Consider the following 25,414-nt stretch of genomic DNA (forward strand, 5'->3'; position numbering starts at 1 on the left):
TCTAATGCCTAACCCTTGAGTTTTACAGGTGTGAGGCTGGCAATAAAGGCAGTAGATCATTTACCTGATCGCTCCTATTACACTTTGTAGAAGAGCTGGAATAAGAGATCACTTGTTCAATAGTTGGTCTTGATGAGGCCAGAAACCTGTGCAGTTCAGCCACCAGTTAGCTGGTGGAAGGCATGATTATCTAGAAATAGGACAGGCTTAAAGAAAACTGAAAGTAACAAAAAGGAGAAAAAAAAAACCAAACAAAACAGCCTCATCTGAAGGAAAAGCTGGATTCTACATTTTGATGCAGCTCTACTACCTCAGTTACACGAAAGGATGTTCTCTTCAGAGTCACTACAGAACTAGCTAACAGTCAAATAATTTGCTTCACTATTTTCTTTCGAGAAACATGGCTGAATTTCCTCTATTTCCCTACTAAAAGAAGACTTAAGTCACAATAATATTCTCTTCAGACATTAGTGGTTAACAAACATTTATAACTGTTTTCAGAGTCTATATACCATTAAAAAAATATTCCCTTGCAAGAAAATCCACTTGGATAGCATGTGCACACAGAACAAGGTTTGCCTGGTACAAAAAATGAATTTTAGAAGTGTATAACCTGCATCTCACCACTCACACTATTATCTTGTGCAAGTCACTCCACTGTGGACAATGAGAACAGACTGGTCATTTGCAGTTTCTCACCACAGAGCACTTACTTTAGTTTCCTGACCCTCATTCTCTGCACACTGCTTTTAAGGCTTGCACTGCACAGACAGTTTCTATGAGAATTTCCTTCTAACACCCGAGACAAAGGAAAATTCAAAGTTTTTGACATCTGAACTCAGAGACATCTAAATCCCCATTCCCCACAAGTATGACCTTCTTCTAAGAAGAGCTGCAGCTTATCAGAAATTCAGATGAGTAATAGTGATGACAAACCTACACCACAGGCTTTTAAAAAAATCAGTAACTGGTTCTTGCTGTCCCCTCATTAATTCCCATGAAGTGCTCACTTGGCTGTGATTATTGTTACTTAAAATGGTGACATCAAACTGAAACTGAGTCAGTGTTTAAAAATTATTTAAGATCAGTTCTGGGTACTAAAGCAGCTCCCAAGTCCCTGCTGTCAAATTGCATGTTCTTCACAAGAAGGTGAAGTTTTCTCCCTTGTGCTCAAGAGAAAAAAAAAAATACCACTGTCTCTGATAACAGACAATAGTAATGAACCATACAAAGGAAATAATGGGTTATTTCATGCATTTGACAGCTTACTACAGTTTAAAAAGATTTGTGAAGATGAAAATGCATTTCATTTATCTCAAACTATTTCATTTGGGGCATCTGTAGCAATTATAGCTAACATTTTTCAGACAAAATTGTGGTTCTTGAATTACACTGTCCATTTCAAAGCAACATTCAAATTAATCTAGTCAATTTTTCCAGTCCTCAAGTCCACGAGGTTAAGGTTTGACAAGTTCCAGTTTCATCTGTAACCAAATTACAGCTAAGCATTCGTACACTACCAAAGTGCCAGGCAATGAGGCAGCCTCTCCTTGAGGAGGCAGCTCTTTTCCTCCCCCTGCAGCCTCCAAGCAAAAAGCAATTCACCCCAGCAAAATGGCACAGGTGATGTACTAAGAGAGCTTTGGGAACCCTGCATTGTCACACTGTACAGCCGACAGGAGGGAGCTGCCAGTTGCCAGGACTGCCAGGGAGGCAGCCCCACAGCAGCCACTGTGGCATCTCTGCCTCCTTCCCTGTCAGTGCTGCCTCCCCTGCTGAAGCAAAAATAAAAGCAAAAGTAAAAAGCTGGCAATTAGTGTTCAGCCAGAGCAGTCCCCCGAGGCCTCTCACCATGACCTTTGCAGCTCCCTAAGGAGTACAAAGAAGGAAGAAACATAAAACTGGAATGGATAAGAAGGTGAGACTGTGGAGTTAGAAATGGTGTAAATCACTATGAGACCACATCTCTCAGTTACAATCTGACTTTTTTTTACAGCAAAATGAAGCTCTGAACTCAACACTGTTACCAGGAATTCAATGCATCAAAAGGTGACTTCATAAATGGCCCCTTGGCCATCGCTGTCAGCAAAGAGGCCAAGGGCACAGCTCTGGGAAAAGCACATCAGAAGAAAGGACCTCCTTGCAACACTACAGGACACTTGTTTCCTCCACGCAAAGCTTGTAGGGGATGTCCCAAGGTCAGGGACACACTGTGGTTAACCCTCACAAGGTTAACCCAGCAAACTCCTGGCTCACTAAGCAAATTAGGTGCCCATTTACTGTTGGGTTAACTAAATGCAGTTTAACAAGTACTGACTGAGATTCCATGTTAAGCTTTTGACTCTGCAGCAACATATCTTAAGCACTCCAGGTCCTTGGAGAGATCCTTTTCTTAGTCTCTTCTTGCTGTTTTAGTGAAACAAACATTACATTTTGCTGGGCCCTTACCAAGACAGTGGTTTTGATCCAGTGAACAGCCACGGCAGCTTCACAAAACAGTAGCAGCAATAAAACTCCAAGGTATCAGACAATATATGGAAAGTCATTAAGTGTATTCCAATTCTTTGCACCCCAGCTAATCTCCATTCATTCACCTTCCTCACTCCCCTCTCAAATTACAGCAGCAAACATAATGTCACATCTAAGCCTCCAAAATGAATACAGGCTACATAAAACGTCTAAAAGTAATCGAAGATAGTGTACCTTAAATTTGTGTTCCAAACTTGTTTTTTACTGACAAATACAACTTTGGCAAAAGCCCTAACTATAGGGAGTATTAAAGGTGATCTCAGTAGTTTTTCCAGCAGTTGCCTGTACCAGAGCTCGTTGGAAAGCTTTGCTGCAGGCCCAGAGAGCATAAGGAAAAGGAGTTTGGTGCAAGGGGCTCACACTCACCGTCTGCAGAGTTTCTTCCTGCCTTCTGCTTTGGCTCTGTCGGTTGATAAAGGAGCGTGTGGAGAGTTTGTAATGGTTCAACAAGCAGATGATCACTACCACCATAACAGTTATAACCACGATTATAATGATGATTTGAACAAACTCCAGTTCAGCTAAAACAAAGAAAAGAGGAAAACGTGTCATCAACACACAAAAGGTTAACCATCACAGCAACTACCTGAAAAGACCCTCAATATTTCTCTGAGATTAATCTGGCTTGAGATACTATTGCTGTCCATTCTGCAAAGTTTTGTGAAGAAAACTGTTCTAAAAAGCACAAAAATTATTTAATATTTGCCAGAGCAAGTTGATCGACCTGAGTGGCTGTAGGTCAAAACTAAGAAGCTTCTTTTTGATCCTTCTCTGCAGCCTCCACAGGTAATAAACTCTTCAACATAAACACCACAGATGAGCCTTTTGGACAAAACAATTTCACTGAACGAAAGACTGAAGAAACCACACACACACAAACCCCACTCTATTTTAATAGCCATCTGTAATACCAATAGAGTTCAGACAGCTCCATAAGCTTCAAAGCCTGAGAGGAATTAGGAACTTTATCGAGTACACTACCCTTAATTTTTCTATCAAATAAATAGCATGAAAGCTGTTTAACTAGAGTGGAAAACTTGAAGCCTGTTGACTCTAAATGCAGTGTCTTTTTCAACTACTGCCTTATTTCCAACTAGTGTAACCCTAACTTTTCTAAGGCTTTCCCAGTCAGGTAAAAGTCTAAAAAGAGCTCTGATACTCTAAAACAAGACATGTTCCATCACAGTTAAAAATGAAGCCAGGGCCTTGCTTGTTGCAAGAGATACAATTACAATGAACTCCATTAGAATCCATCATCTTATCTGAAGCCCTGCCTATACCACAAATATTAAGTATATTTAGAAATGAGTCACTCTTGCACCCTTTTGGCTATACTGGAGCAGCAAGGATGAGCAACATAAGGGGGAAAATTGCCCTTTGGAGTTACCGAGTTGATGATATTTCTATGGAAACTGCATTGCTCACAGGGGATGCTTTCATCTTGAAAGACAACTCCAGTTAATGGGAGGAGGTCTTTGGTTGCTAGGCTGGTAGAAGAAGCAGCTCAAGTTGCTCTGTTTCAGTACTTTCCAAAAAGGGTAGTACTTTGGATGCAGAAACATGAACTTAGGGGAACTGACACTAAATTTCTGTTTTAAAAAGCTAACAAAGAGAAATGACATGAAAATGAAAGGACAGAACAAATACCGGAAAACAAGCCCCCGTGCCCCCATCTCTAATTGGTAGCCACCCTCAGCTTTCTATGTGACAGAACACTTGTGCAGACACAACACAAGTGTGAAGCTGAGCTAGAAAAACACCACTCAAAACATAAAATCCAAGATGAATCTGCAGCGGAGCTAAAGGAAACCCAAGGCTGTTTCATTATTCTAAGATCTCTTGCAAACGAGACGTCAGACTACAGGAGCTGCAGGTGTGCTGGTGTCCAGTGGGGGCTGGTGCCAAGGTCCAGCTGTCTGTCACAAGCTACCAGCAGGCACAGCCACACCACCAAAGTGCTGAGGGTCTACAATCGTCTCTAGGGGAGTAACTAAGCTTACTTAAAGCTAAGGAAAGAGTAAAGGGCAAAAATATGCCTATCACTTTATCACTCTTTGCTGTTAAGTACTTTCCACTCATTAAGAGTCATTAAGACCACCAACATTTTCAAAGAATTTGGTTAGTCAGTGCTTTGCTATCAGCCCCACACGAAGGGCAGCGAGCTTTCTTTTTCCCCTCTCTTGCGTCACTGGGAGCTAACAATGTCGGCACCAAAAGATCAAAAAGCCGGAAGAACAGAATTAATTAAAAAATAAACCCACCCAAACCACAGCTAAAAGTCAGTTTTTCTTGGCTCAGAAACACAGAACACAGACTTTAGATAGTTGACAACTTCTGCAATTCACATTCTGTGGCTACTGAAATACTAAAGGGTTTCTTTAGCCAAACTTTTTTTGGGTACATGCCACACTTTAGACTGGAAATTGAGAGACTGTTGCTAAAGGGCAACATGCAAAACAAGCAATGTTGATTTAGGCTTTCCTAGAATGCACAGATCACTAGAATGACATGTTACTTCTCCATCTGCCAAGGGCAGAGTCTTCTAAATTTATCGAGACCCCTACATTTCAGTGGCAAAGGACAATACCTCTCCCTTAGAGATGAGTGACTTGGTCTGTGAGCACTTCCATGGGAGGGAATAATCTGAAAATGTTTAAGTAAAACATGGCTACACAATAAAAAAAAATAAAGACCACAGCACACAGCTGTGAGCATATGGGATTTCCCACACCCAGTGCAACAAAACACCTTACTGATGTTCGAGAGGATTTCCTTAATGGACAGCACGGAGAAAGGAAAGATATTCTTAAATCTCTTCCTCCCGAGTGACATTCCTGCGGCTCATTAGGTTATTAGCAGTAAAAAGCAAAGGCAGACTGCAGCAGCAGTCTATATTTGCTGGCACTGATCAAGGCTATTTAAATAGTTCCTAGCGGCTGCTGACAGGCACTGGGTCACCCCGGCCTCCACCACGTCCCCTGCCCAACACCTGCCAGGCGTGAAGGGCCACTGCCTTCCAGACAGGCATCTCCTCCTGGCCGCTTTTCCTATAAATTTATTGGGAAAGAAACCGGGCAAAGCTCCAGGAAGAGAAATGCTTTGGTTTTACTGCCCCGAGCCTATCACACTCGCATATATCCATTTCTTTACACGCAAGAAACAACATTTCTAATAAAAATTCTCCGGGGGAAAAAACACCTTAAAACCAAACACAACGTTTCAGAGTAAACGCCCAACACGGAATAGGCAACTAACTACACGTCGAATCAAACCATCTTCTCGGAAGAGCTCGTAAAAAGAGACGTAATTTACAACCCTAATAACCAGCAAGCACAGCGGACCGTCACCCCGAGCCTTCCCCGCACACAGACCCCGCAGCTCCGCCGGCGAGCGCTCCCGGGCGGGCCGGGCTGTGCGGTGCCCGGCCCGCACCCCGCGGTCCCTGCCCCTGCGGACACTCCGGTACCTCTTTCCAACAACAGGTCTTTTAACCGCGCATCCTTCACCGCTGTCTTGTTAAGCCGCTCACTGGACATGCTCGCCTCCGCCGGGCGGGGGGCTCAAGCCGCTCCGCCAGCCCCCGCGGCGGGCACCGCATCCCCGGCAGCCCCGGGCTCCATCCAGCGAGGGGACACGGTCAGGGAGGCTGCCAGGGAGCCTCCCGCCCGCGCCTCTCCCGGCGCCGGGAGCGCGGCTGCCGCCTCGCAGCCGGAGCGGGCGGGCACGGCCGGCACCAGCACCGGCACCAGCACCGGCACCGGCCGCTCCCGCCCCGCCGTGCCCCGGCCGCGCGTGTGCGCGCACGCACGGACACCAGGGTCCCGCCGGGCTCCGCGCCCGGGGCGAAACCAACTTAATTTAGGAAAAAAAAAAAAAAAAAATCAAAAAACCCAAACCACAACAACAACAAAAAGAAAAAAAAAAACTGAAAAACAGTCGACCGGCGAGAACAAAAAGAACGGAAAGGCGCTGCCCCGCTGCTGGGCGAGCCCCGCGGGGAGGCGCGGAGCGCGGACAGGGAGGGAAGGAGGGATGCAGGAAGGTCCGTACCTGACCCGCGCCGCCGCCGCTCTTTAAGCCCGGCCCGGCGCGGCGCGCTCGGGGCGCCCCGGCTCCGCCGCCTGCCCCGGCCCGCCCGCGCCTGCGCCGCGCCCGCGCCGCCCCCGCGCACGTGCCCGCGCCCCGCCCCGCCCCGCCCCGCCCGCCGGGACGGGACCGCGCGGGGCCGGACGCGCTCCCGGCCCTGGGCGCTTCAAAGGGCACCGGCGACCGCATCTCGCCCCCAGCGGCACACGGACAGCGAGAGTGACCCCGGGATCCTCCCAGCTGCTCGGCCGAGGGTTCCTTATCCACAGCTTCGCAGGCAGTCGTGTGTGTGCGCTTGAAATATTAGGGAGTCGCATCCTGGAGCTGTACTGTAAAACCCTAACCATCAGAAGAAACAATGCCTGTAACCTCAAGCTAAAAAAACCAAAAAAATTAAAGGAGGGAAAAGAAGAACACCGGGCTCCAGCCGCATATGTGTTTCTTTGGCAGAACTCCCAGCTCCAGCAGTGCCTGCCTTCCCCTGAAGCCCTGTGCCTGCCAGTGAACCCCTCTGCTGTCCATGAGCCCCTGTGCCTGCCCCTAAACTCCTCTGCCTACCCCAGAACCCCTGTGCCTATCCCTCAACCCCTCTGGCCCCCCTGAACCCCTATGCCTGCCCCAGCCCTGCCACTGAGCCAGCCTTTCTGACTGATGAACACTGCCAGATGGGTTCCTCATCCCGGCCCCCACCTGTATTCCCAGCCAGAGAACCACAATGGAGGCCAGCAGCAGAGACTCAGGGCTATCCCTGCTGCCACTGTACATGGGAGCAGCACAGCCCCACAGTGTCTCTGCCATGTTAGGAATACCATTAGCACCGTGTCCCTCAACTCCCAAGATGTTCCTCCTCTACTGGCTTCACCATCGGGGCCAAGACTCCTCTCGTTCCTAGTTACTTCTTTGGATTATGGTGGCATCCCCAAAGCACTGAATAAGAAAAGCAAGTTCACCCGCTGGTCCATGCTTGGCCAGAGCTTTGGAGCTCCTGAAAGCAGAGGAGATGGGCTCCAGCACTGGTGAGGCTCCATGCCCCTCCCCAGCGGGCTGTGGCTGGCTCAGCTCAGCTCACACCAGCACTGCTCTCCCCCACACACTGCACAGGACACTCTGGCACTCACCATGGAGGCAAACCCACTGCTGCCCATGCCTTTCATGGTTTTAAATCCCATGGACCAGCTTCAAATAAAAAGATGCCCTAACTCAAAGTCAAAGAGCAAAAGCCAGGAGGGGAAAAGAGGCTGAGAGAAGTGGCCCTGCTTGCAGTCACCTATCAAGCTAGCGCTATGAAGAGCCAGGGGGTTAAAAATATTAGGGAGACATATCCTGCTATATATATCCACAGCACACAGCAGGGCCCCTCTCCTGGTTACAGGCTATCCCCACTGTCTGGATTTATTAAACTGCTGTTGACGTTTAGCTTGATACTGCAAGGTCTAAGGCCTCAATCCAAACACAACAGTCAAGCTGGGGGACAGTGATTGTGGGCTGTAAATAAATATCCTTTGAGAGTTCCTAGAAGAGCAGAATGAATTTAAATTACATGTCAATGGAATGTTTTTGTGCAAGTGGAGTATTAACCAAGCATAGCATTGTTACCAGCAGAGAGAAGTAATTCAGTACAGATAGCCGATGTGGAGCACCTTCAAAATCACAATGTGATTGTCCTTAAACTACTTTGAAAACAATTAATTCAATAGACCAGACTTCTAAACATGGCATACCCGCTCAGTGTGTACAGAGATGCTGCCGAGGCCAATTATCTCCCTGTTGCAAACTCTTTGTTTTCAAGGACTTTGTAAGACAAAGTTTCTGAGCCAAAGACTGACCTACATACATCATTCCCCAACCTCGTGTTTAAAATGAAAAGTTGGTTTCAGATGAGTGCAGTTTAAAGACTACAAAGAAAGCAGAAAACAAACTAAGTTAATATATTGGTATTAATGCTTCTCTTTTACTTTACTCATACAATTGAACTGTAGATGTTTAGTGTCTTCCTGAAGAGCATTAACCCATGACATAAAATAATTGTTTTGGCAAGACTGGGATTTGGCACATAGACTGATAACTAACACACTTACCTCCCTCTCTAGCCCAGTACCCACCAACTATTATTGTACAAGTGCAGGCACAATGACTGCAAAATGGGTAGAGGCTTCTGTATCCATAAGCAGTGCACCTAATAAGCATCCTCAAGAACGTCCTCAGAACAATACTTGGCTCATCACCTATTTATTAAGAATTAATCACAAACTTTAATGTGAATCAAGCCCTGTGCCAGAGAGCCCATATAAGCTTCTCTGTCACCAAGAATGGGGGACCAGCTTCCTGCTAAAATTCCAAGTAGCAGGTTCCACCATGACCTCTGAGCAGGACGGCTGCTCTGGCGTCAGGGTTGAAGCTCCTTAAGCAGGTTTTGGCAGAGAGTCATAATGCTTCTCCACAGGCCATTACAAGTCTAGCATATTAATGATAAAACCAAGGGCTAGTTAAACTTGGTAACAGGTAAAATTTTATGAAGGACATGTTCACTGATCTGTCTCCTCAGATCATTACTGGGAAAATGAAAGACTCATTCTGGAACCCACAAGAACACAACCCGAATTTTTTATTTTACTGTTAGTAAAGATGTTAATCTCAAGTGTAAAGAAACAGTCATGCTTTGGTGACCAAAACTGCACAGATGCTGCTATCTCAATATGAGTTTTGCATTTCTGCTACTTCTCCCTTTTTTTCTCTGATTCTCTAACAACATTACTGACCGTGGGCAGGTTCTTGGCCAGCCCTTACTTTGAAGAGTAAGAGAAAATCTGCAGTCTTGAAACCGGACAATAAGGGGGTGTGTCCTCCTACCTGCAGCCAGCCCCTTGGGGTCACTCACTTGGGGAACCTGGTCAGTGACTGTGTGTGCAGAGATGCTTCCCCCTCCCTGCACTGTCAAGCAACTTCAACGCTTCAAGTAACTTCAGATGCACCCACTGAATGCCCCATGCCCCGACCTCTCAAACTGCCGTCACCTGGGGGAAATTTTCACCTCTCTGGTTAAATCCGGAGTTTAAGTTTGTCAGAAAAAGATAGAGGAACATCACCAACCAAGGGAAAGAAGAAGTGCTTTTCTCATAGGCACTGAACTCCAAGTAACTGATTTGCCAGCAGTATGTATCCAGATGTATTATGTTGTGTTTAATGTAATTAGGTGCAAGGAACAAGCAGATGGGAGCACTGTGGAGAGATTAGCAACACAACCCAAAAAGAAGTAAAGTTGGTGGAGAGAAGAGCACAGTGTTTAAGGCCTCTAAATTAACTCCCTGTTTAAGCTGTTCTTTACTCTGCAGTAATAGGAAGGATTAGGAAATTCAAGCAGTCCTTCATATGCATAGTTAGTTACACAGTCTGAATGATCTTCTGTGCTGGCCACGCATGCAATGGTTTGTTTTCCTGTACTGGAAGGAGGGTTCAATCAGGGACTCTGAATTCAAACATGCTGATTTAAAAGTAATCACCGTTTCAGACCTGACTAGCACTGGCTCTGTTTACACTGGTGAGTGAGAAAATCTACTTATGAATTATCCCCACTGCAGTTCTATTAGTCCTCACATGTTGGCTCGACATAGGCAATTTACAGTCCTCTCTTCCAGCAGGGTTAAATGGTACAGTGAGCATAATGCCCTGGCCCTGTTTACCCTGGAGATTACACTGCTGGTAACTTCGATTAGTCCCCTGCAACTGCTGAAAAACAGGTACAGAATTTCCTGGTGCTGATGCCTGAGGAATGAGAAGCTCTGGGCAGGGAAAGGCAGCTGTAAATATGAGGAGGATAATCAACCTGGACTATTCAGACCAGGAGAACAACCCCAAGGGGACGAAGTAACCAGGTGTCTGAGAACCATTCAGCCTTAGGGTGAATATTGTGATACAGTGGCTTCCATGTGTTTCAGTCGTTGGCTACTTCAATCCTCCATTTAGTTCTGTCCAAAATTAGTGAACAAAATCAGCTCTGCTGATAATACCGCACCTCCTTCCATCCTTAATTTTGATCACATTCCACAGCTTTTGTCACATTTTGTGCTCAAATCAACTAAGTGTAAAAATGAGCTATTTAAGTAAGAGAAAGACAAGAAAGGATCACAATATTGTTTATTTATTTTGGGTTTTTTTTATTCCGTTGTTATTCAGAGCTCTCCCAGCAGTACTTGCAATTAGTACCTGGTACTAGATTCTGTGGAGTCTCTGGTTGCACCATGACTACCCTGCCTAAGCTCCCTGTGGTTTTCAAGAAATTCCCAGCAAGTACAGGAAAGAATCATCCCTCATTATTAATTTTTTTTTTCTGTTCAAGCAGGAGCTAGAAGAAATGCAGTAAGGACCACATTAAAAAGCTGAGAGATCACATCATGCATTATCCTGCCACAGGAATGGATTAAAGTTAAATGAGGGATAGAATTAGCATGGATGCTAGAATTAGGCATATGCAAAAATCCACCTCCAACACAAAACTGAAAGCCCTGTTGTAGAAGTATAGGTTGCTAAATAAGCTATTAGTGGTATTTTAGACACACAAAGAACGTTCATTCGTCCACTAAAGAACATACTTCAGTTACAGAGAGTCTCCTGCCAGGTGGATTATTCGCTCCATAAATCTCAATTGCCAGCAAACTCCCTGGCAGCCAGGAAAAGAAAACAACAGGCTGACTGCAGGCTCGACTGCAGGCTGACTATCTAACATTTTAGTACTTTCTGACTAAGGTGTACGCAAAGACTTCAAAAAGGTGGACAGTGCAGAAGATCACAAGGAAACCCAGCAATCCTGGTCTAAAAAAAAAAAGAAATCTAAGGGCAAGACAGAACAGAGATAAGAAGGGAAAGCATAACCAGCGTTACAATGCAGTACTAAAAATACAAGTAGAATGTGAAGAGCTGTATTTTATTTCTGACATTAATATAATCAGCTAGTTTAGAGATACAAAGCTCTACCTCACTGATGGTGCTGTCTTGCACCTGAAAGTAAAGGATGAAGAGAGAACCTGGAAAAAGTATCCAAAGAGATATGGGGGCGAACAAAGGGAATCAACAGAATGCAAAATTTGAGGTCAGTGATGACATGAAACTAATGGTTTCAAAGAACTACAATGCGAATATAAGCTAGTGTTAATATTTTAAAGTGAGCAAAGGAAAGACTTCAATACTGGTAAATGGATCTACATGCAAAACAAAGGAATTTGTTTTCTTTCATCCTGCAGTTTTCTTATTATTTGTCTTGCAGCATTTACATACATGCTGTCTGGACGTGTAATCATAAGGGAAATTAACCCTGGATAACCCCATGCTGCAGCACATTTACAGAAATTGCTCTAGAGAAAACAACTCTAGGAATAAAATGAGGGATGTTCAAACCATCGGAAATCAAGTGAGTCACAGACACGATAGGTCTGAAGGATGGGAAAAATCTCTTTATGAGAACATGCCATTAAACATTACAATCAAGCATAAAATTGCTCTGCCACAGTATTTTGTTTTATTTGCATTGTTAAATTTCTTCTCCTAACAATAATGGATAGTTTATAGCACTAATGATTTATACAAAAGGAGCTGTGTAAATGCATCCCAAATGGGCACCTTCTTTCTTAAGAACCACAGACTCAGTTTCCTTCAGCTTGATCGCAGATCCGTGACTCACACAGATTTCACATCTGCCTCAGGATACAATGGTGCAGCTTCTAACGAGGTTTCATGATGGATTAAGCTCCTATGGTGCAAGAGAGGTGTAAAAACTTATGCCAATTTTAAGAAGCACACTGCATTTCCACAAATTGCCATGGTGCAAGAGCTACAGAGACTCTGCCATTAACAACTATTATCACATTACTAAATTCATTACTTCTGGCTGCTGCAGGCCCACTTAAAATAAAAGACATGGCTGGCGTACAATTCGTGTATGTCTATGCACAAAACCACAAATTTTCCCCAATAAATCAATGTAATTGATCACATTGTACAAGTATTTAAATGTGTCTGCAAAACATATTCAACTCATTTGCAGTGCACCCCCAGAAGAGGTGAGGATTGAGATTTCTGGTGGGCAAAATGATTTGGATTTGCTCTAGTTTATAACCCTCTTTAAGATATAACAGAGTAATCTATTCCCAATCCACAGCATTCCAAAACAGTAAAGTCAGGCTCCTTCAAATCAGAAATCAGAAGAGTGACATAAACATCCTGGTGTGATCCACCTAGATCTTATCTTTCCGGAGTGTCCTGGACCTTTATGTCAAAATTAAGGTATTCTTTCATGCTTGATTCCAGCAGCTGAAGCATTAAGAAAATAATTTAAGGCAAAATCTTGAGAAAGGACAACACTGGGAATAAGAATCAGAATCTAGTCAAAATTTCTTAGGCCGGCAAGAACGAGAATAACTGCAGATAAAAAGTACGCAAGTCATGGGGAAGTATCAGGAAGTTTGTAATGCATTTCTTTTCTGACTAATGGCCTAAGTGAGTGTGTGGGCAATAATCCTCAAGCAGGAGACGTGACGAGGAAATAGGAGAAAAAGTCCACAGAGAATGTCACTTGTCAGATGCTTCCTGCAGTTTTTCCATAACCACTTATCAGGAGCCAGTTTCAACGCATCATCACAGGCACTCCTCAGCAAGCAGCAGCGTTTCTGTCACTTCCTTCAGACTGGAAAAGGAGTAAGACTTCCCAAAAATACATCTTCTAGAAAAGAGGAAATTAAGTGAGCAAGCTCAGCACTCAATGGGAATGGGATACCTCACTGTTACTTGTGAAAAGCAGACCTCTGAGTAAACCACCAGCGAAACGACAACCACACTGCAGAAGCTACCAGGCTATTTTTACCACAGCAGAATACGTTATCTTTTCATTTTGTAGAAAGGCAATAAAAATTCATAAGATTCATGCTCTGCATTTAAAGAGAAAAGCTTGGTAATACAGCATTCAGCAGACCACATGGTTTTTAACATTACCATGAATGGTCTAAGTTCTTCAGTCTTCTGACATGTTCACAGGGATGGTGTTTACATTGACTTGTTCATAGTACATCATATCACATTTTAATGATTCAGTTCACTCTGACAAAAGGAAACATCTGCCATAATTTTTTTCTTTCGTGAACTTTATCACAATTAAAAATCTGACGTTTCACCAGCCTGTGTGCCAACTGAGAAGAACGCCAAGTTCGGCACTTCCCGATACATACAAATGAGTGCGGCATGAACAGCTAGTACCAACAGCACCAAGCCATCACTGACTTGTCAGTTCTCACCACAAAAGAGAAGAAAGATCACAGTTTGTGGGCAATAATTTTATAATCTTGATCTGGTTTCCATATGACAGAGTGCAAGAGAGAGAAAGCAAGAAAAAAAAAAAGAACAAAAAAAAAATACCATTTTGCAGCTTTGTGTGATGACAACATAAGATTTCTATGTCTTGCCCTATTGCAGCCAGAAAAATATTAAAGCAGCATGTCAAAACTGGCATAGCTTCTAAAAAAATGATTTCCAAACATTGCTTGATGGACAGCACCCTAGCAACTTGATACAAAGCTTAAATCTGCATCTATTTTACATAAAATGAGACCAGTTCCACCCAATGCAATGACAATATTCTCGTTTTCAGCAGAATTAATGGTGTCTATAAACTCAAGCCAGTTCTGAGACACTATACATGACAGGAAGGCAGCTTGACCATTTACCATGGGGACCACCAACTGCTGTGTAAGGGCAGGCTAACTTTTGTATTTCTAGACAGTTCAAATGACACTGTGATTTCAGGATAGAAGCTGAGAGCCAGGAACAAAACCAGCAGCCATGCAGCGCTAGCTCGTATGTGGAGTAGCAGAGTCCCACTCTACTGTGTTGCTACTGAGCCTAGGCAGTCGGAGGGATGGATGTTTCTGAACAGAATTCAGAACAAAGCTGGGATCTCAGTGATGGCTGAGAGTGTTTTCTCACATTGCTTCTCCATCCTTTTTTTCCCTGTAGCTCTAACATAATATTGGATCAGGAAGGATACAATTATACTTGAAGCGTCTCATAAGAGAACTTCAGGTACCAAGAAAGGAAAAATGACTCTGCACACAGAATATACAAGACTGCATACAAGGTATGGCATAGATGCTTAGGGAGATGTATCATCTGCTAGCTACGAGATCAGAATGAGACTGAGTTTCTCTCCTTAACTCTGTCACAGACCTGTCAGTGAGCTAAGGCAAGTCCCTTCAGCTCTTCCTGCCTGTCATCTCCATCCTTCTCTCTCTTGGTGCTACAGCAGCACCCATGCAGCACTTCCACAGAGCATGGCCTCACTCATCTTAGCCTTCACGCACTGTCCACTACCAATACCATATATCACCTGGGCTGCTAAGCCACTTTTGAAGATGATACGTGAGCAGCTAAATCAAAAAGATTCATTCTCGAAGTCTGCCCAGTGGTAAGTGGATGGATACCTTTTCCCAATTAGCAAAATGCTGCTCCCGAGGGGCTGCAATGGTATTTTCCTGTGTGTGACAGCTAAAAGCCAAAATTCGCTTGAAATCTTACAAGACACACTGGGAAATGATAGCTAATGCATCTTACAGTTGGTTGGCTGGTATTTTTGGATGGGAGGCTGCATTTCAAACTACTTCATCCTGTATTCCCACTCTGTACAACATTGTACTGACTCACCGGTAGCATTTTTGTGCAGCCCACTAAAGAAATAACACTACACTCCATTTGGGTGGGGCAAGGATTTCAGGTGAATTGACTTGTTGGAGAGGAAGTTTTCTGAGAGTAAGATACTTGTTTTCAGGGTCACAGAGAAATTGTGATCTGTGTGTGCATGCAGAGCAGGAAAAACACACTCCCTTCTCACTTCTCCAATTACCCCACTGGGGCAGCAAAACTACTGATGCTTTACATTTGGTGCAGCCCTAATTTTTAATATAAAATGTGGATTTTCATTAGAATTAAGGTAAAGGGTTAAAACCAAATAAACCCCAGTTCTTATGCAGCCTTCAGGGAGAGGGCTAAGCTTTGTGCCCAGCCTAGGAGGGGATGCTGCCCACACAGCACACTTTCCAGACTACCTCCAGGCAAAGTCAGGGCAGACAAAGCCTTCTGGAGAAACAAAGGGGAGAGAGATCTCTCCATCATCCCTTCCAGTCTGGGATCAGGGGTCTCTGACAGACTTCTGATCCGCTGAGTTTTAAGTCAAAGCTGCAGAGAATCGGCCTGAGCCAGGCAAGCGTTTTACAGCGCTGCTCTGTGATCCCCTGCCACCGGCGCCACTTCACGCATTCGTGCAATGATTCCAGAAACTGCCTTGACTGCTCACCCATTAACTGTGAGGTGCGAGTCAGGTTTGCACTGCTGGGAGACAGGCTATTTTTACCACACTTAGGATGTGCTGTCACAACGTTAAATCCCAGCTGCAGATTTACCAAAAGCGCTAAGGGGATTTGTCCGGGATTTCAGGATGCCGGCATCCTGATCTGCATAGCAGCTCAGACCAGGCTTTTTGCCATTCATAAGTCCCAGACAAATGACTCGTGAGAGTGTGCAGCCTGCCAGCACAGCGCATATCCAGCGAGCACGTGGGGTCTGGGATGCGTCTGACACCGGAGGCATGTGCTGGCCACCTGCACACGGCATCCCAGCCTCCCCACGCGCTGCGGGCCAGACTTCGCCCAACACCTGTGTGCATGTGTGCACCCTCTGTGCCGTGCACGATCCCTGGGCACGCCACACCACCAGGACCACACATGTGGCACGTGAGAAAGGCCTGGCCACACAGCCCCTGCCGTCAGGCAGGACAGTAGTTACTCCCTGAACATCCCACGACATTCCTGCTTTCTGTAGTCTCGACCAAGTGCAGCACAAACTTCCAATTGCTTCCCTTATAAAGTTTACACCCTGCAGCAAGAGTTTCCCAGCCACCTCTGCCCTCCAGGATCCAATCCCCTGGCTGTGGTAGGTCTCAAGAGGGTCTCCTAGGAGAGATCACTGATGGCTCATGGATAAAGTCAGAAATATTGCTGTGTGACACTCAGGATGGTGAGGCTGAGGTTGCTGCCAGTTCCTTACTTGCTGTATTTCCTGCCTTGAAAGCTGCATGTCATCATATTAGCGCAGTTTTGCTAAGTGAATTAGAAAAGGCACACCCTTTCCAGAGTTTATCCTGGATTTTTTTTAGACACACCAAATCCCTTGCTGTTAATGCATCTGGATTCTGGTTTACACACCTAAGGCAGGAAGAAGGGAATTGCTCAAGCCAAAGTTGCGCATATAAGAAGCATGAATCTGTCATGCAACCCAAACTGGCTCTCAGCTTCAATCTATCCTTTTTTGGGCAGAAACAGCTTAGACGTTTTGAATTTTAAAAGATTCTGGTAATTTTTTCTTTATTTCTTCTCACATTTCTTGCTCTGAAAGCTCAGACTACGACATTTTGTTCATTGTAGGTGTCTTACCCAAAGCCAACTTAAACCTGAACACCTTTAAAAATTTTCAGGAAGGTGGTTTTCTGTTTTGCTTTGGGGTTTGGTTTTTTTTCTTGTTTTGCTTTTGAGGTTTTGGGGAGGGCAGAGGGGATGGTTTAACTCTTAGAGTAAAGAGTTGTGGTTCCCAGTATTAGAGGTAAGAGTTGTGCTTCCCAGTGTTAAATCACAAAATGTTGAGGGTCTGTTCTTCTGCTAAAAAAATAAAAATAAAAATAAAAAAAATTGCTCTTTTTTCTTTTTTTTTAGCACAGTGTGAATTTTTGTCACATAAAGAAGAGTCCCAGTTTCCAAAATGTTCATGTTTTATCTTTACTGCTATATTGCGCTGTTTCTTCAGTTAATACTTTAACATCCTGCCTGAAACTGAAGCAGTTTTAGGTTCTCCATTGCCTACACATTTTGTCATTTCTAACACGACAGTTCTGTAACCCGTTTGTTTTCTCAGTGCGTCTTTGAGCATCGCTTGTACTTCACAGTGCAGATGTCTAATGCAGATCAAGGCGGGCGCTGCAGCATATTCTGTTCCAAAAGACATCCCCACCTCCTCATTTGTTTTGCAACATGGCTATCAAAGCACTAAATAAATAACATAATAGTTAGCGTTTATCCATTGTCTTAAAATTCTGCACGGTTTATACATGTTACCTAATTTCTTCACTCCTGTGGAGTAGATACAGAGGTGATCTCTTATATATAAGTTCTGGATACAAAACAAGTTAATAGCTAAACTAAATAATCAGATCAAAGCCCTTTCTCAAGTTTCTGAGGCCAAAATAAACCCCTTTTATGAGGAAAAACAAGCCAAAAAATTGTAGGCCACCTCTTGCAAACAAATGAAATGTAGGCTAAAGTTGATCACAGCTTTTTCTCTGTGAGCCTCTAGCTTAAATCCGAAACCTGAGTTCTCTCCCTTTATTAAAGCTCACACCCAGAGGCATGGCTCACTGGTCAATGCAATCTTCAGACTTTCCCATCTTGAACAATTTATTTTCAGGAACAAAGCCTGGAAGAGATCCAAACCCCCCGTGTGGATTGGCAGCAGCTCAGGATGCTGTCTAGGTGTGTCTGGCTTGCCCAACTAACAACTCTTTCCAGTTCCTCCATGCAGAGCACACTTGTGTTTCACCGTACTGCAGAAAGCCACTCATAAACTTCTATTCCCTCTTTTCTATAAAGGACACCAGTTTCTCCCACTACATCCCCAGCTTTTTGGGCTGTCAGACACTTTGGGGTTTAGCTGGTGGCTTAGAATTCAACAGCAAATGTATGGTTTAGAATTTACAGCTGGGAAAACAATTTCCCAAAATATCTGTATGAATGCAATGCAGAAATATGCCACATTATAACAGTGAGTATTCCTTCTCAAAATGGAAGTGTTAAATTTCTAGCACAGCCCTATGCCTCAGATGAGCCAAGAAACTTCTGAAATGCGTAGCAGGCCTTGCTCAGCACCCTGTGTGCAAAGCAGCCTCTTCCTTCCTGCTCCCCTCCAGGTAGCCCTGGCACAGCAAAGCAAAGTTTCTCAGCTGTGCTGTTAAGCCAAACTCCCTTCAACATTGTTATCAGGACAGTGTTTCCCAGCTGCTGCCATCAAACTGTTAAATCCTGAAATGGGTCTATCTGAAGGTTATTTGTATCATAGAATCATTTAGGTTGGAAAAGACCTTTAAGATTATTGATTCCAAGCACAAACTAATTTTTCATGTGCAAAAACACATAGGGAAGCAAACACTAATACCTAATAATCTGTTCAAACAGCAAGAAGTCCCCCCCGCCCCTTCCACTTCCCCATGCACAAAGCTGCAAAAATTAAATCCATAAGGGCATTTATAAAGAATATCTTATTTGGGGGAGAAAACAAAAGTGACTGACACAGTTATTTGTCAGCGCTGGTAAATAAATTTGCACGGCTTACAATGTTTACCCTGGAGTACAGCTGAAAGATCCATTTGTGCTGCATTAGAAACCCGCCTCAATGACAAACTTTAGCTCCCTGCTCCAGCAAAGCTGATGTATTGACTAGACAGGTAGATATTAGGTGCTCCGACTGTCTGGATGCTATGGAAATCATGCCGCATGCATCTGACCGTTGTCAGCGGCAGAAGACAAGCGCCGGCCTCATTCTTATTCTAGCCAGGAAAAAGGCCTCGTCTGCATTAGCCTTTTTACTGAAAGGCTGCCATATTTGTCAGTTCAGACGCATGTAAGATAAGCTCTTTCCCCGTTATCTAATATTTCACCAGGCAGTGGAAACGAAGGATAAGCAGAACCTAATAGTCTATGTGGGCAGGAGATCTTGAATGCTGTCAAGCTCAGCGCAAGGCCTGGATGCCCTAGACAAGGGGAAGTTTACAGCAGAAGTTAATCACTTCATTTTGAAGAAAAACTCGCAGGGATTTGGAGAAATGGCTAGGACTTATCCTGGCTACGCAGCGAGCAAGGAGACAAGCATAAAACCCTTAATGCAGCATTATACTCAGTGCCTTTCCCCGCTTGTAATGTAGGTACCGCTTGGCTAAAATTCCAGCCCATCAAAGGGGATTAAAGAAGGCAGCTGAAAAACCGCTGCTTTTCCTAAGCAGCTGGACAAAACAGAAGGAGAGGCAGGGAGATGCAAAATAAAAACGAAACTCTGCATTCTTGAAATGTCCTGAGTTGATCAGTCCCTTGTACAGCAACTAGCAGAGATGCCAAAAGTACTACTGCCCTCTGATTTACCTGTACTTCTACGCTCCAAAACTGCCCAAATTGCATGCAGAGTTGGTAACAACCTGGCAAAGAGATCAGAAAGGCTCTTGCTCAGTCGCAGGACTCCCTGGCAAGCACATATCTTAACAGGCTTTTCTGCTGCATAATGTGAATACAACAGTGGTAAGCGAATTCTGAATAAAATTAAGATAGCCTGTTTCAGAGCTCACAGAATAAGTCTGGTTTAACAGCATGTCTTCTTAAGAGATACACCATTTCAAACAGTAGTGACTATATGGTCACACTGCTGCCTTTTAATGCACTGACATGAGAATCCAAGCGTATTTGGTGCCGCCCCAAGTATAAGCTTTACACATTGTTCTGGCTCACCCTGAATGGCCAAGCTATGCCCAAACAATTTTGTGGGGCTTTTTTCCATCTGGCAAAAGTGGAGTTTTTGGGCATAACTGTTCAGAGGTGCCCTGCCAAAATGTGAGAAGCAGCCTTTAAGGGAAGGGTTATAACATGCATGTAGGATGTGGTATCCAGCATCCCTCTGCTGCCTGTTCCCGATCCACTCCCCACACTTTAAACCACCACCTAAGTGACAAGGTGAGCTGCGCTCTGTGTATGTACTCCTAATGTCAACCTTGCATTTAATACCTCATGTGGTCACCAATAATAATTTTGACCCTCCCTGGAGTCAACAACGCTTTGGCTGTCAACAGCAGCAGTCCCAGGATAGCTGCTGTCAGCAGCGCCGCACCACGTGTGCCCGCACGTGACAGCAGCTCTGCCGTGTCGCCCACCTGCTCCCACTGTGTGATGATGGGGACTACACAAAGTCACAAGAAAACTATTCCCAGGGAGTCAAGTGCTCCTTGGCGTCAGCACTCGCCGTCCTCATGGAGTAGGCCAACTGGGGGAAGACGCATGTGGCATGTGAGCCTGCAAGGAAAACAAAGCCTAGCCTGCATCTAATTTTAGGCTTGGCAGCCCTGAGGATGTTCTGGGCTGTCTTTATCTTTGGCTTTTCCAACTCCTCTTTCTTTAAGGTCATACTCTTAAAAGCTGTTGTGCTGCCTCTTGCCCCAGGTCTCTTTCCTTCCCCACATCAGCCCAGTCAGAAGGTGCAGCAGCATGAAAGCCCTGACCTCCTGGGAAGCCTTCCTTTCAGCGAGCTGGCAGGAGAGCCATCCAGGGAAAAATCTTCCAGCCTGCCAGCTCAGCGGGAATAGAGAAGGGACCATCCCTCATGCTTTATTTCATCACCAGCTGGCTGCAAGGCTTTCTGAATCACCCTTGTCCTTGGGTTGGTCCTGAGTTTCTCTGCCTTTTTTCATGTGCACCTTGCAGTGTACTTTTTCTTTTTTTTTCGATCATGTACATTAAGTACTTCATTTAAGGGGAATGAACTCCAGTTTCACATTAATGGGAAAGGAATAGGAAGGTACCAGGAGCTGATACCACATGGCCAAGCTCCATTTCTCTTTATGGACTCCTTCAAATCCCAAAGCCTGTCCAACATGACTCAGATTCACCCATTCCTCACAAAGGAGCAAGATGCCATAGGCTAGCTCTTTGCAGAAACTGCCAGGAGGTACAGGCAGGATAACACCAAGTATTCTCTTGCTCTATGCAAGCTACAAGCTCCCTGCTGCAGCATTTTGGGGGACAAGAGTGATGCTGGACCACTGTCCCCACATAGGAAAGCTGCTCATTCCCCAGGTAACTCTACACAAGACCAATCCCACCATGTAGGGCCAGCTCCAAATGCCAGCTGCAAAGGAGCACGCATACAGCAGCAATGCTGCCAAGCCTGCACTCACAGCCCCAACATCCAGAAAAGAAGTATTCCATGTTCAGGGAGTCAAGAAAAGCAAAACAAAGAGAAAGGCTAAGTTGGCTTTCCAAAATATTTTTGTTTCACTCCTAATTCCCTAAAATGGTGCAGGGATTTATTTAAAACATGGAAGAAAAATATAACCTAAAGGTACCCTTTATCCTTTACAACATTCCACCTCTGGCAATGTTTTCCAGCCATGCCCAGAAAATGCAGCAGGTTACCCACCATGACACCAGCACTGGGTCCGAGCCCCAGGGGCACTGTACAACCTCCTGCCCACCTCTGGTCGGGCGGACAAAAATACCAGCTTCTGGAGGAAGGGGTCTATTGTGCAGCCATTCACCATGACCTCTTACTTCACATCCCAGCTGTCACTCTGAAGCTTGCACAGAAATGAATAATCTTATTTTCTCTGCTTTTTAAATATTTTTTTTCCACGGGGGAGACAGAAACCTTGATTAGATAGATGTGGCTACTTAAAAGCAGTCTCTAGCAAGTCCATTCTCCACTGAAATAACTGGGGCAGAATGGGTCTCTGTTAATGTTACATTTAGTCATTAAAAATGTGCATTTGTGATTCTAAAGGCTGCTAGAGGCAAAACACAAGAGAGAGATACATACTCAGATTTACATTCTGTTTCTAGCCAGGGAGACTCAGTGAAACTAAAATTAACATCTCTACCTTTCATATGCATTTCTGGACAAACATACATTGCGTAATAACCACCACTGCTGTACACATTTGAACCTCTTTCAGCAAAGACTTAAATGCCTTTTGAAAAACCTAAATAATTTAGCATTGTAATAGTGTGAAGTGCGTTAAGACACTTTTATATACTACTACTTCTAGCTCTGGGGTACATCACAGGAGATGTCGTCTTAAAGGAGCAACGCACAATGGCTTCAGGCAGAAAAACAGCTAAGAGGTAAAAAGAACAAAAATACTTGCACTGGATGGGAAATATCACACAGGAATACTAGACAATCAAATAAAAATAGTACAAACTATACAGTGTACAAAATAGTACAAAAATACAGTGGCATCTTTAATTATGACTCACTACAAAGACTTTGGTTTCACATTTCGCCCAGGCCAGTTAAACAACATCTGGGTAAAATGGTAAAACTAGTGCATTTTCACCATTTATTTATATTACAGGAACATAAAGATCCTTCAATCAAGAATCACAACTTCAGTGGCCTGAGCACCCACTGCACAATTAAAAAAAGACAGCCCTAGGATTCTGAGGTCTGAAACGATGACAAAGAAGATTGCTTGCTTATGAGAAAGGAGGTGAGATTAAGGCATAAAATGCTCACATCCACTGTAAAAAATCCTGGGTATTCTTAGCTCAACAGCTGCCTAGCCAAAAAAAAAAAAAAAAGAAAGAAAAAAAAGAAAAGGGAAAAAACCAAAAAACACTTCAAGGAAAGCCTGTTTAGGACTTTGACAGCAAATGGTCTTTCCCATGTATCAGTGTAAGGGGCCATTTACTGAATCACCAAGACAGTTTTCTGTTGCACTGGGGCAATCCCCCATGAAGACACATGCTGTAAATGCACAAGCAGACTAAAGGGATTAGAAATTGGCATTGTAGTCCTGTATTCCAAATTCTTCCTAGTCTCCGTTTATCTGAGCAGTAAAAGAAACTGTAAAAACAAGGTCCAGATACTACCTGAAATAAAATTGTTTCCTATTGTCCTATTACCTAACTTTTAATAGTATTGGTGTCTCAAAAAACAACACCCACTAGGAAATAAATGAAGATTTTAAAAACCCAAAAAGACCAACTATAAGTAAATTAACTACATGGACACACAGTTCAAATTCTGTGGCCATAGGCTGGACCCAAAGCTCTTGTTCACCACCAGCAACTGGAAAGAACAAATCTTAAAGCTGTTGCATTTTTGTTCTATCACCCAATTTTTGCTTTGTTTCTAGGTTATGGGGATCAGAAAGAGAAAACTATACCTAGTTTTCCTGTAACAGAAAACTATACCAGCTTTTCCTGTAACAGTTTGCAAATTTCACAGCCCATTTCAAATAACTTCTGGCAGATTTTTTTTTTTTTCTTCCTAGAGCTCCTTGGAGCAGGGAAGCTTTAATAATTTGCTCATACAGTGCCAAGCAGAATATGAAGATGAAAAAAGAAAGGGAGAAAAGAAAAGAATCACCAACAAACTAAGCTTCAATGTTAAAAAGTGGAAAAATAAATTAAGGTGAGGGACTCTTTGAGAGTAAGGGGCTGAGATGAAATGGGCACCCACATGGGTGCTCGGAAGTGATGAGCCAATGGTCTCCTCTGATTTCACAGCTCAGGAGCTCCTGGCACACCGCTGCCCTATCTGCAGCATCTCCAGGCTGGAAAGAAAAGTTTCCATTGACAACTCATTTATTAAAAAGTGCCTCTTTAGGCTACGATAATACAACAATTTACAGTGCTTAGGTTTACTCTGTGCTTTGTTGCTGAGGAGAGCAGAAACAAACTTACTGTTCTTCTTCTTCTACAGTGGTTTAAAAGCACAGCGCAATTTCAAGGGCAGATCAAAGTTAGACTAATTATTTCCTTTCTGTATATCCCATAACTAAATGTAACAGGTCACTAGGGAAGGGTGAAACAAAAGATGAATGTATTTGCACACACTAACAGCAAACACCAAGAAACAAGGACATTATTTATATAATAAAAAGATGCATAAGGGAAAACATCAAAGCCTATTTTAAATATACAAACCCACAAATATATCACCAATGGTGCCTAAATAACTAGGGAAATGAACTGGCTGCTCTCTTCTCCACACTTCACATTAAACATAACTGATGAGGTGGTTATATTCTTCAAGAGCGTTTAGCACTACTGATGATGAAGGTTTGATAATTCTAGTATTGCCCACTTGATGTTAATTCCAAGACTGCAAAAATACATTGCCATTGTTTCCTATTGTTTAGAAACATTTGAGTTTACTTGGGCCATACCCAAAAGATTTGGGTTGCAGTCAGGAAGGCTAGAAACATGTTTTACTGTATGTTTTTTAATGAGATTTGACATTCTTATTATACAGTTCCAGGAATGAGAGTTTTAAAATACTCCAGTTATCATGAGAACTGAAGAGTGGTCAAGAATATAATTTGCCTGTAGAAACTTGCAGAAGCAAATAGCTTCTACTCTGCATTAATTCCTCTCAAGGAAACTTTAACAGGCATATTCCACTTATGTTACTGTTCCTTTGTCCTTTTCCCAGGTTACTTCATTTGCTAGTTGAGAAATTGCAAGTTTTGAGGTCAAAAAAACCCTGGTGTGTAACTCCAGTGTTTTGTCTACCTGTCAGCAACCGCATAAGCAGTCTCCATGGCCTATCCTTCGCATTCCTACTTCCACCACAGCTCCAAAAACGTATGATGGCCCCAGCATACAGTGACTCCTCCAGACAGAACACAGCATACAGTGGCATCTGTCAGGGGTCAGGCTACTCTCCAACTTCTGTTAAGACTTATTAAATCTTCCACGATTCAGGACAGCTTTTGGTATAGGAGCAAAACTGCTCCTTGTTTTGGTTTGCCCGTGAAAACCATGTTCTTGGACAGTATGTTTTTCAATGCTCAGTAGGTTGAAGAAATTCACTGGAACAGGAGAAGAAAATGATAGGGACCTTTTCAAGGCATGGAACTGGGGCTCTTCAGGGAAAGTTCTCTTGAACCAAAAGGTGGCACACAGGGAAGGTCCCTGAGTTGGACAGAGGTATGGTCACAGCTGCACGGAGCACGGGG

General features: G+C 43.9%; 1 protein-coding gene across 3 annotated transcripts in view; it reads right to left on the reverse strand.

Annotated features, from left to right (window-relative positions):
- The window catches only part of LDLRAD4 (low density lipoprotein receptor class A domain containing 4), a 284,773-nt gene that overhangs the window by 19,036 nt on the left and 240,323 nt on the right, over positions 1-25,414 (reverse strand). Inside the window, exons 1-2 of one of the 3 annotated variants that reach the window (XM_014870879.2) lie at positions 6,580-6,661; positions 2,896-3,050 (exon numbers count right to left, since the gene is read on the reverse strand). In XM_014870879.2, coding sequence (XP_014726365.1) covers positions 2,896-3,000 — 105 coding nt within the window. In that variant the 5' untranslated portion in view covers positions 3,001-3,050; positions 6,580-6,661. Of the gene's footprint in view, positions 1-2,895; positions 3,051-5,995; positions 6,178-6,579; positions 6,662-25,414 lie in introns of those variants that run through there. The other 2 variants (XM_014870878.2, XM_014870876.2) reach the window with 2 other exon arrangements.

The sequence above is a fragment of the Sturnus vulgaris genome, chromosome 1 (genome assembly GCF_052056855.1).
Source record: "Sturnus vulgaris isolate bStuVul1 chromosome 1, bStuVul1.hap1, whole genome shotgun sequence".
NCBI classification, from domain to species: Eukaryota; Metazoa; Chordata; class Aves; order Passeriformes; family Sturnidae; genus Sturnus; species Sturnus vulgaris.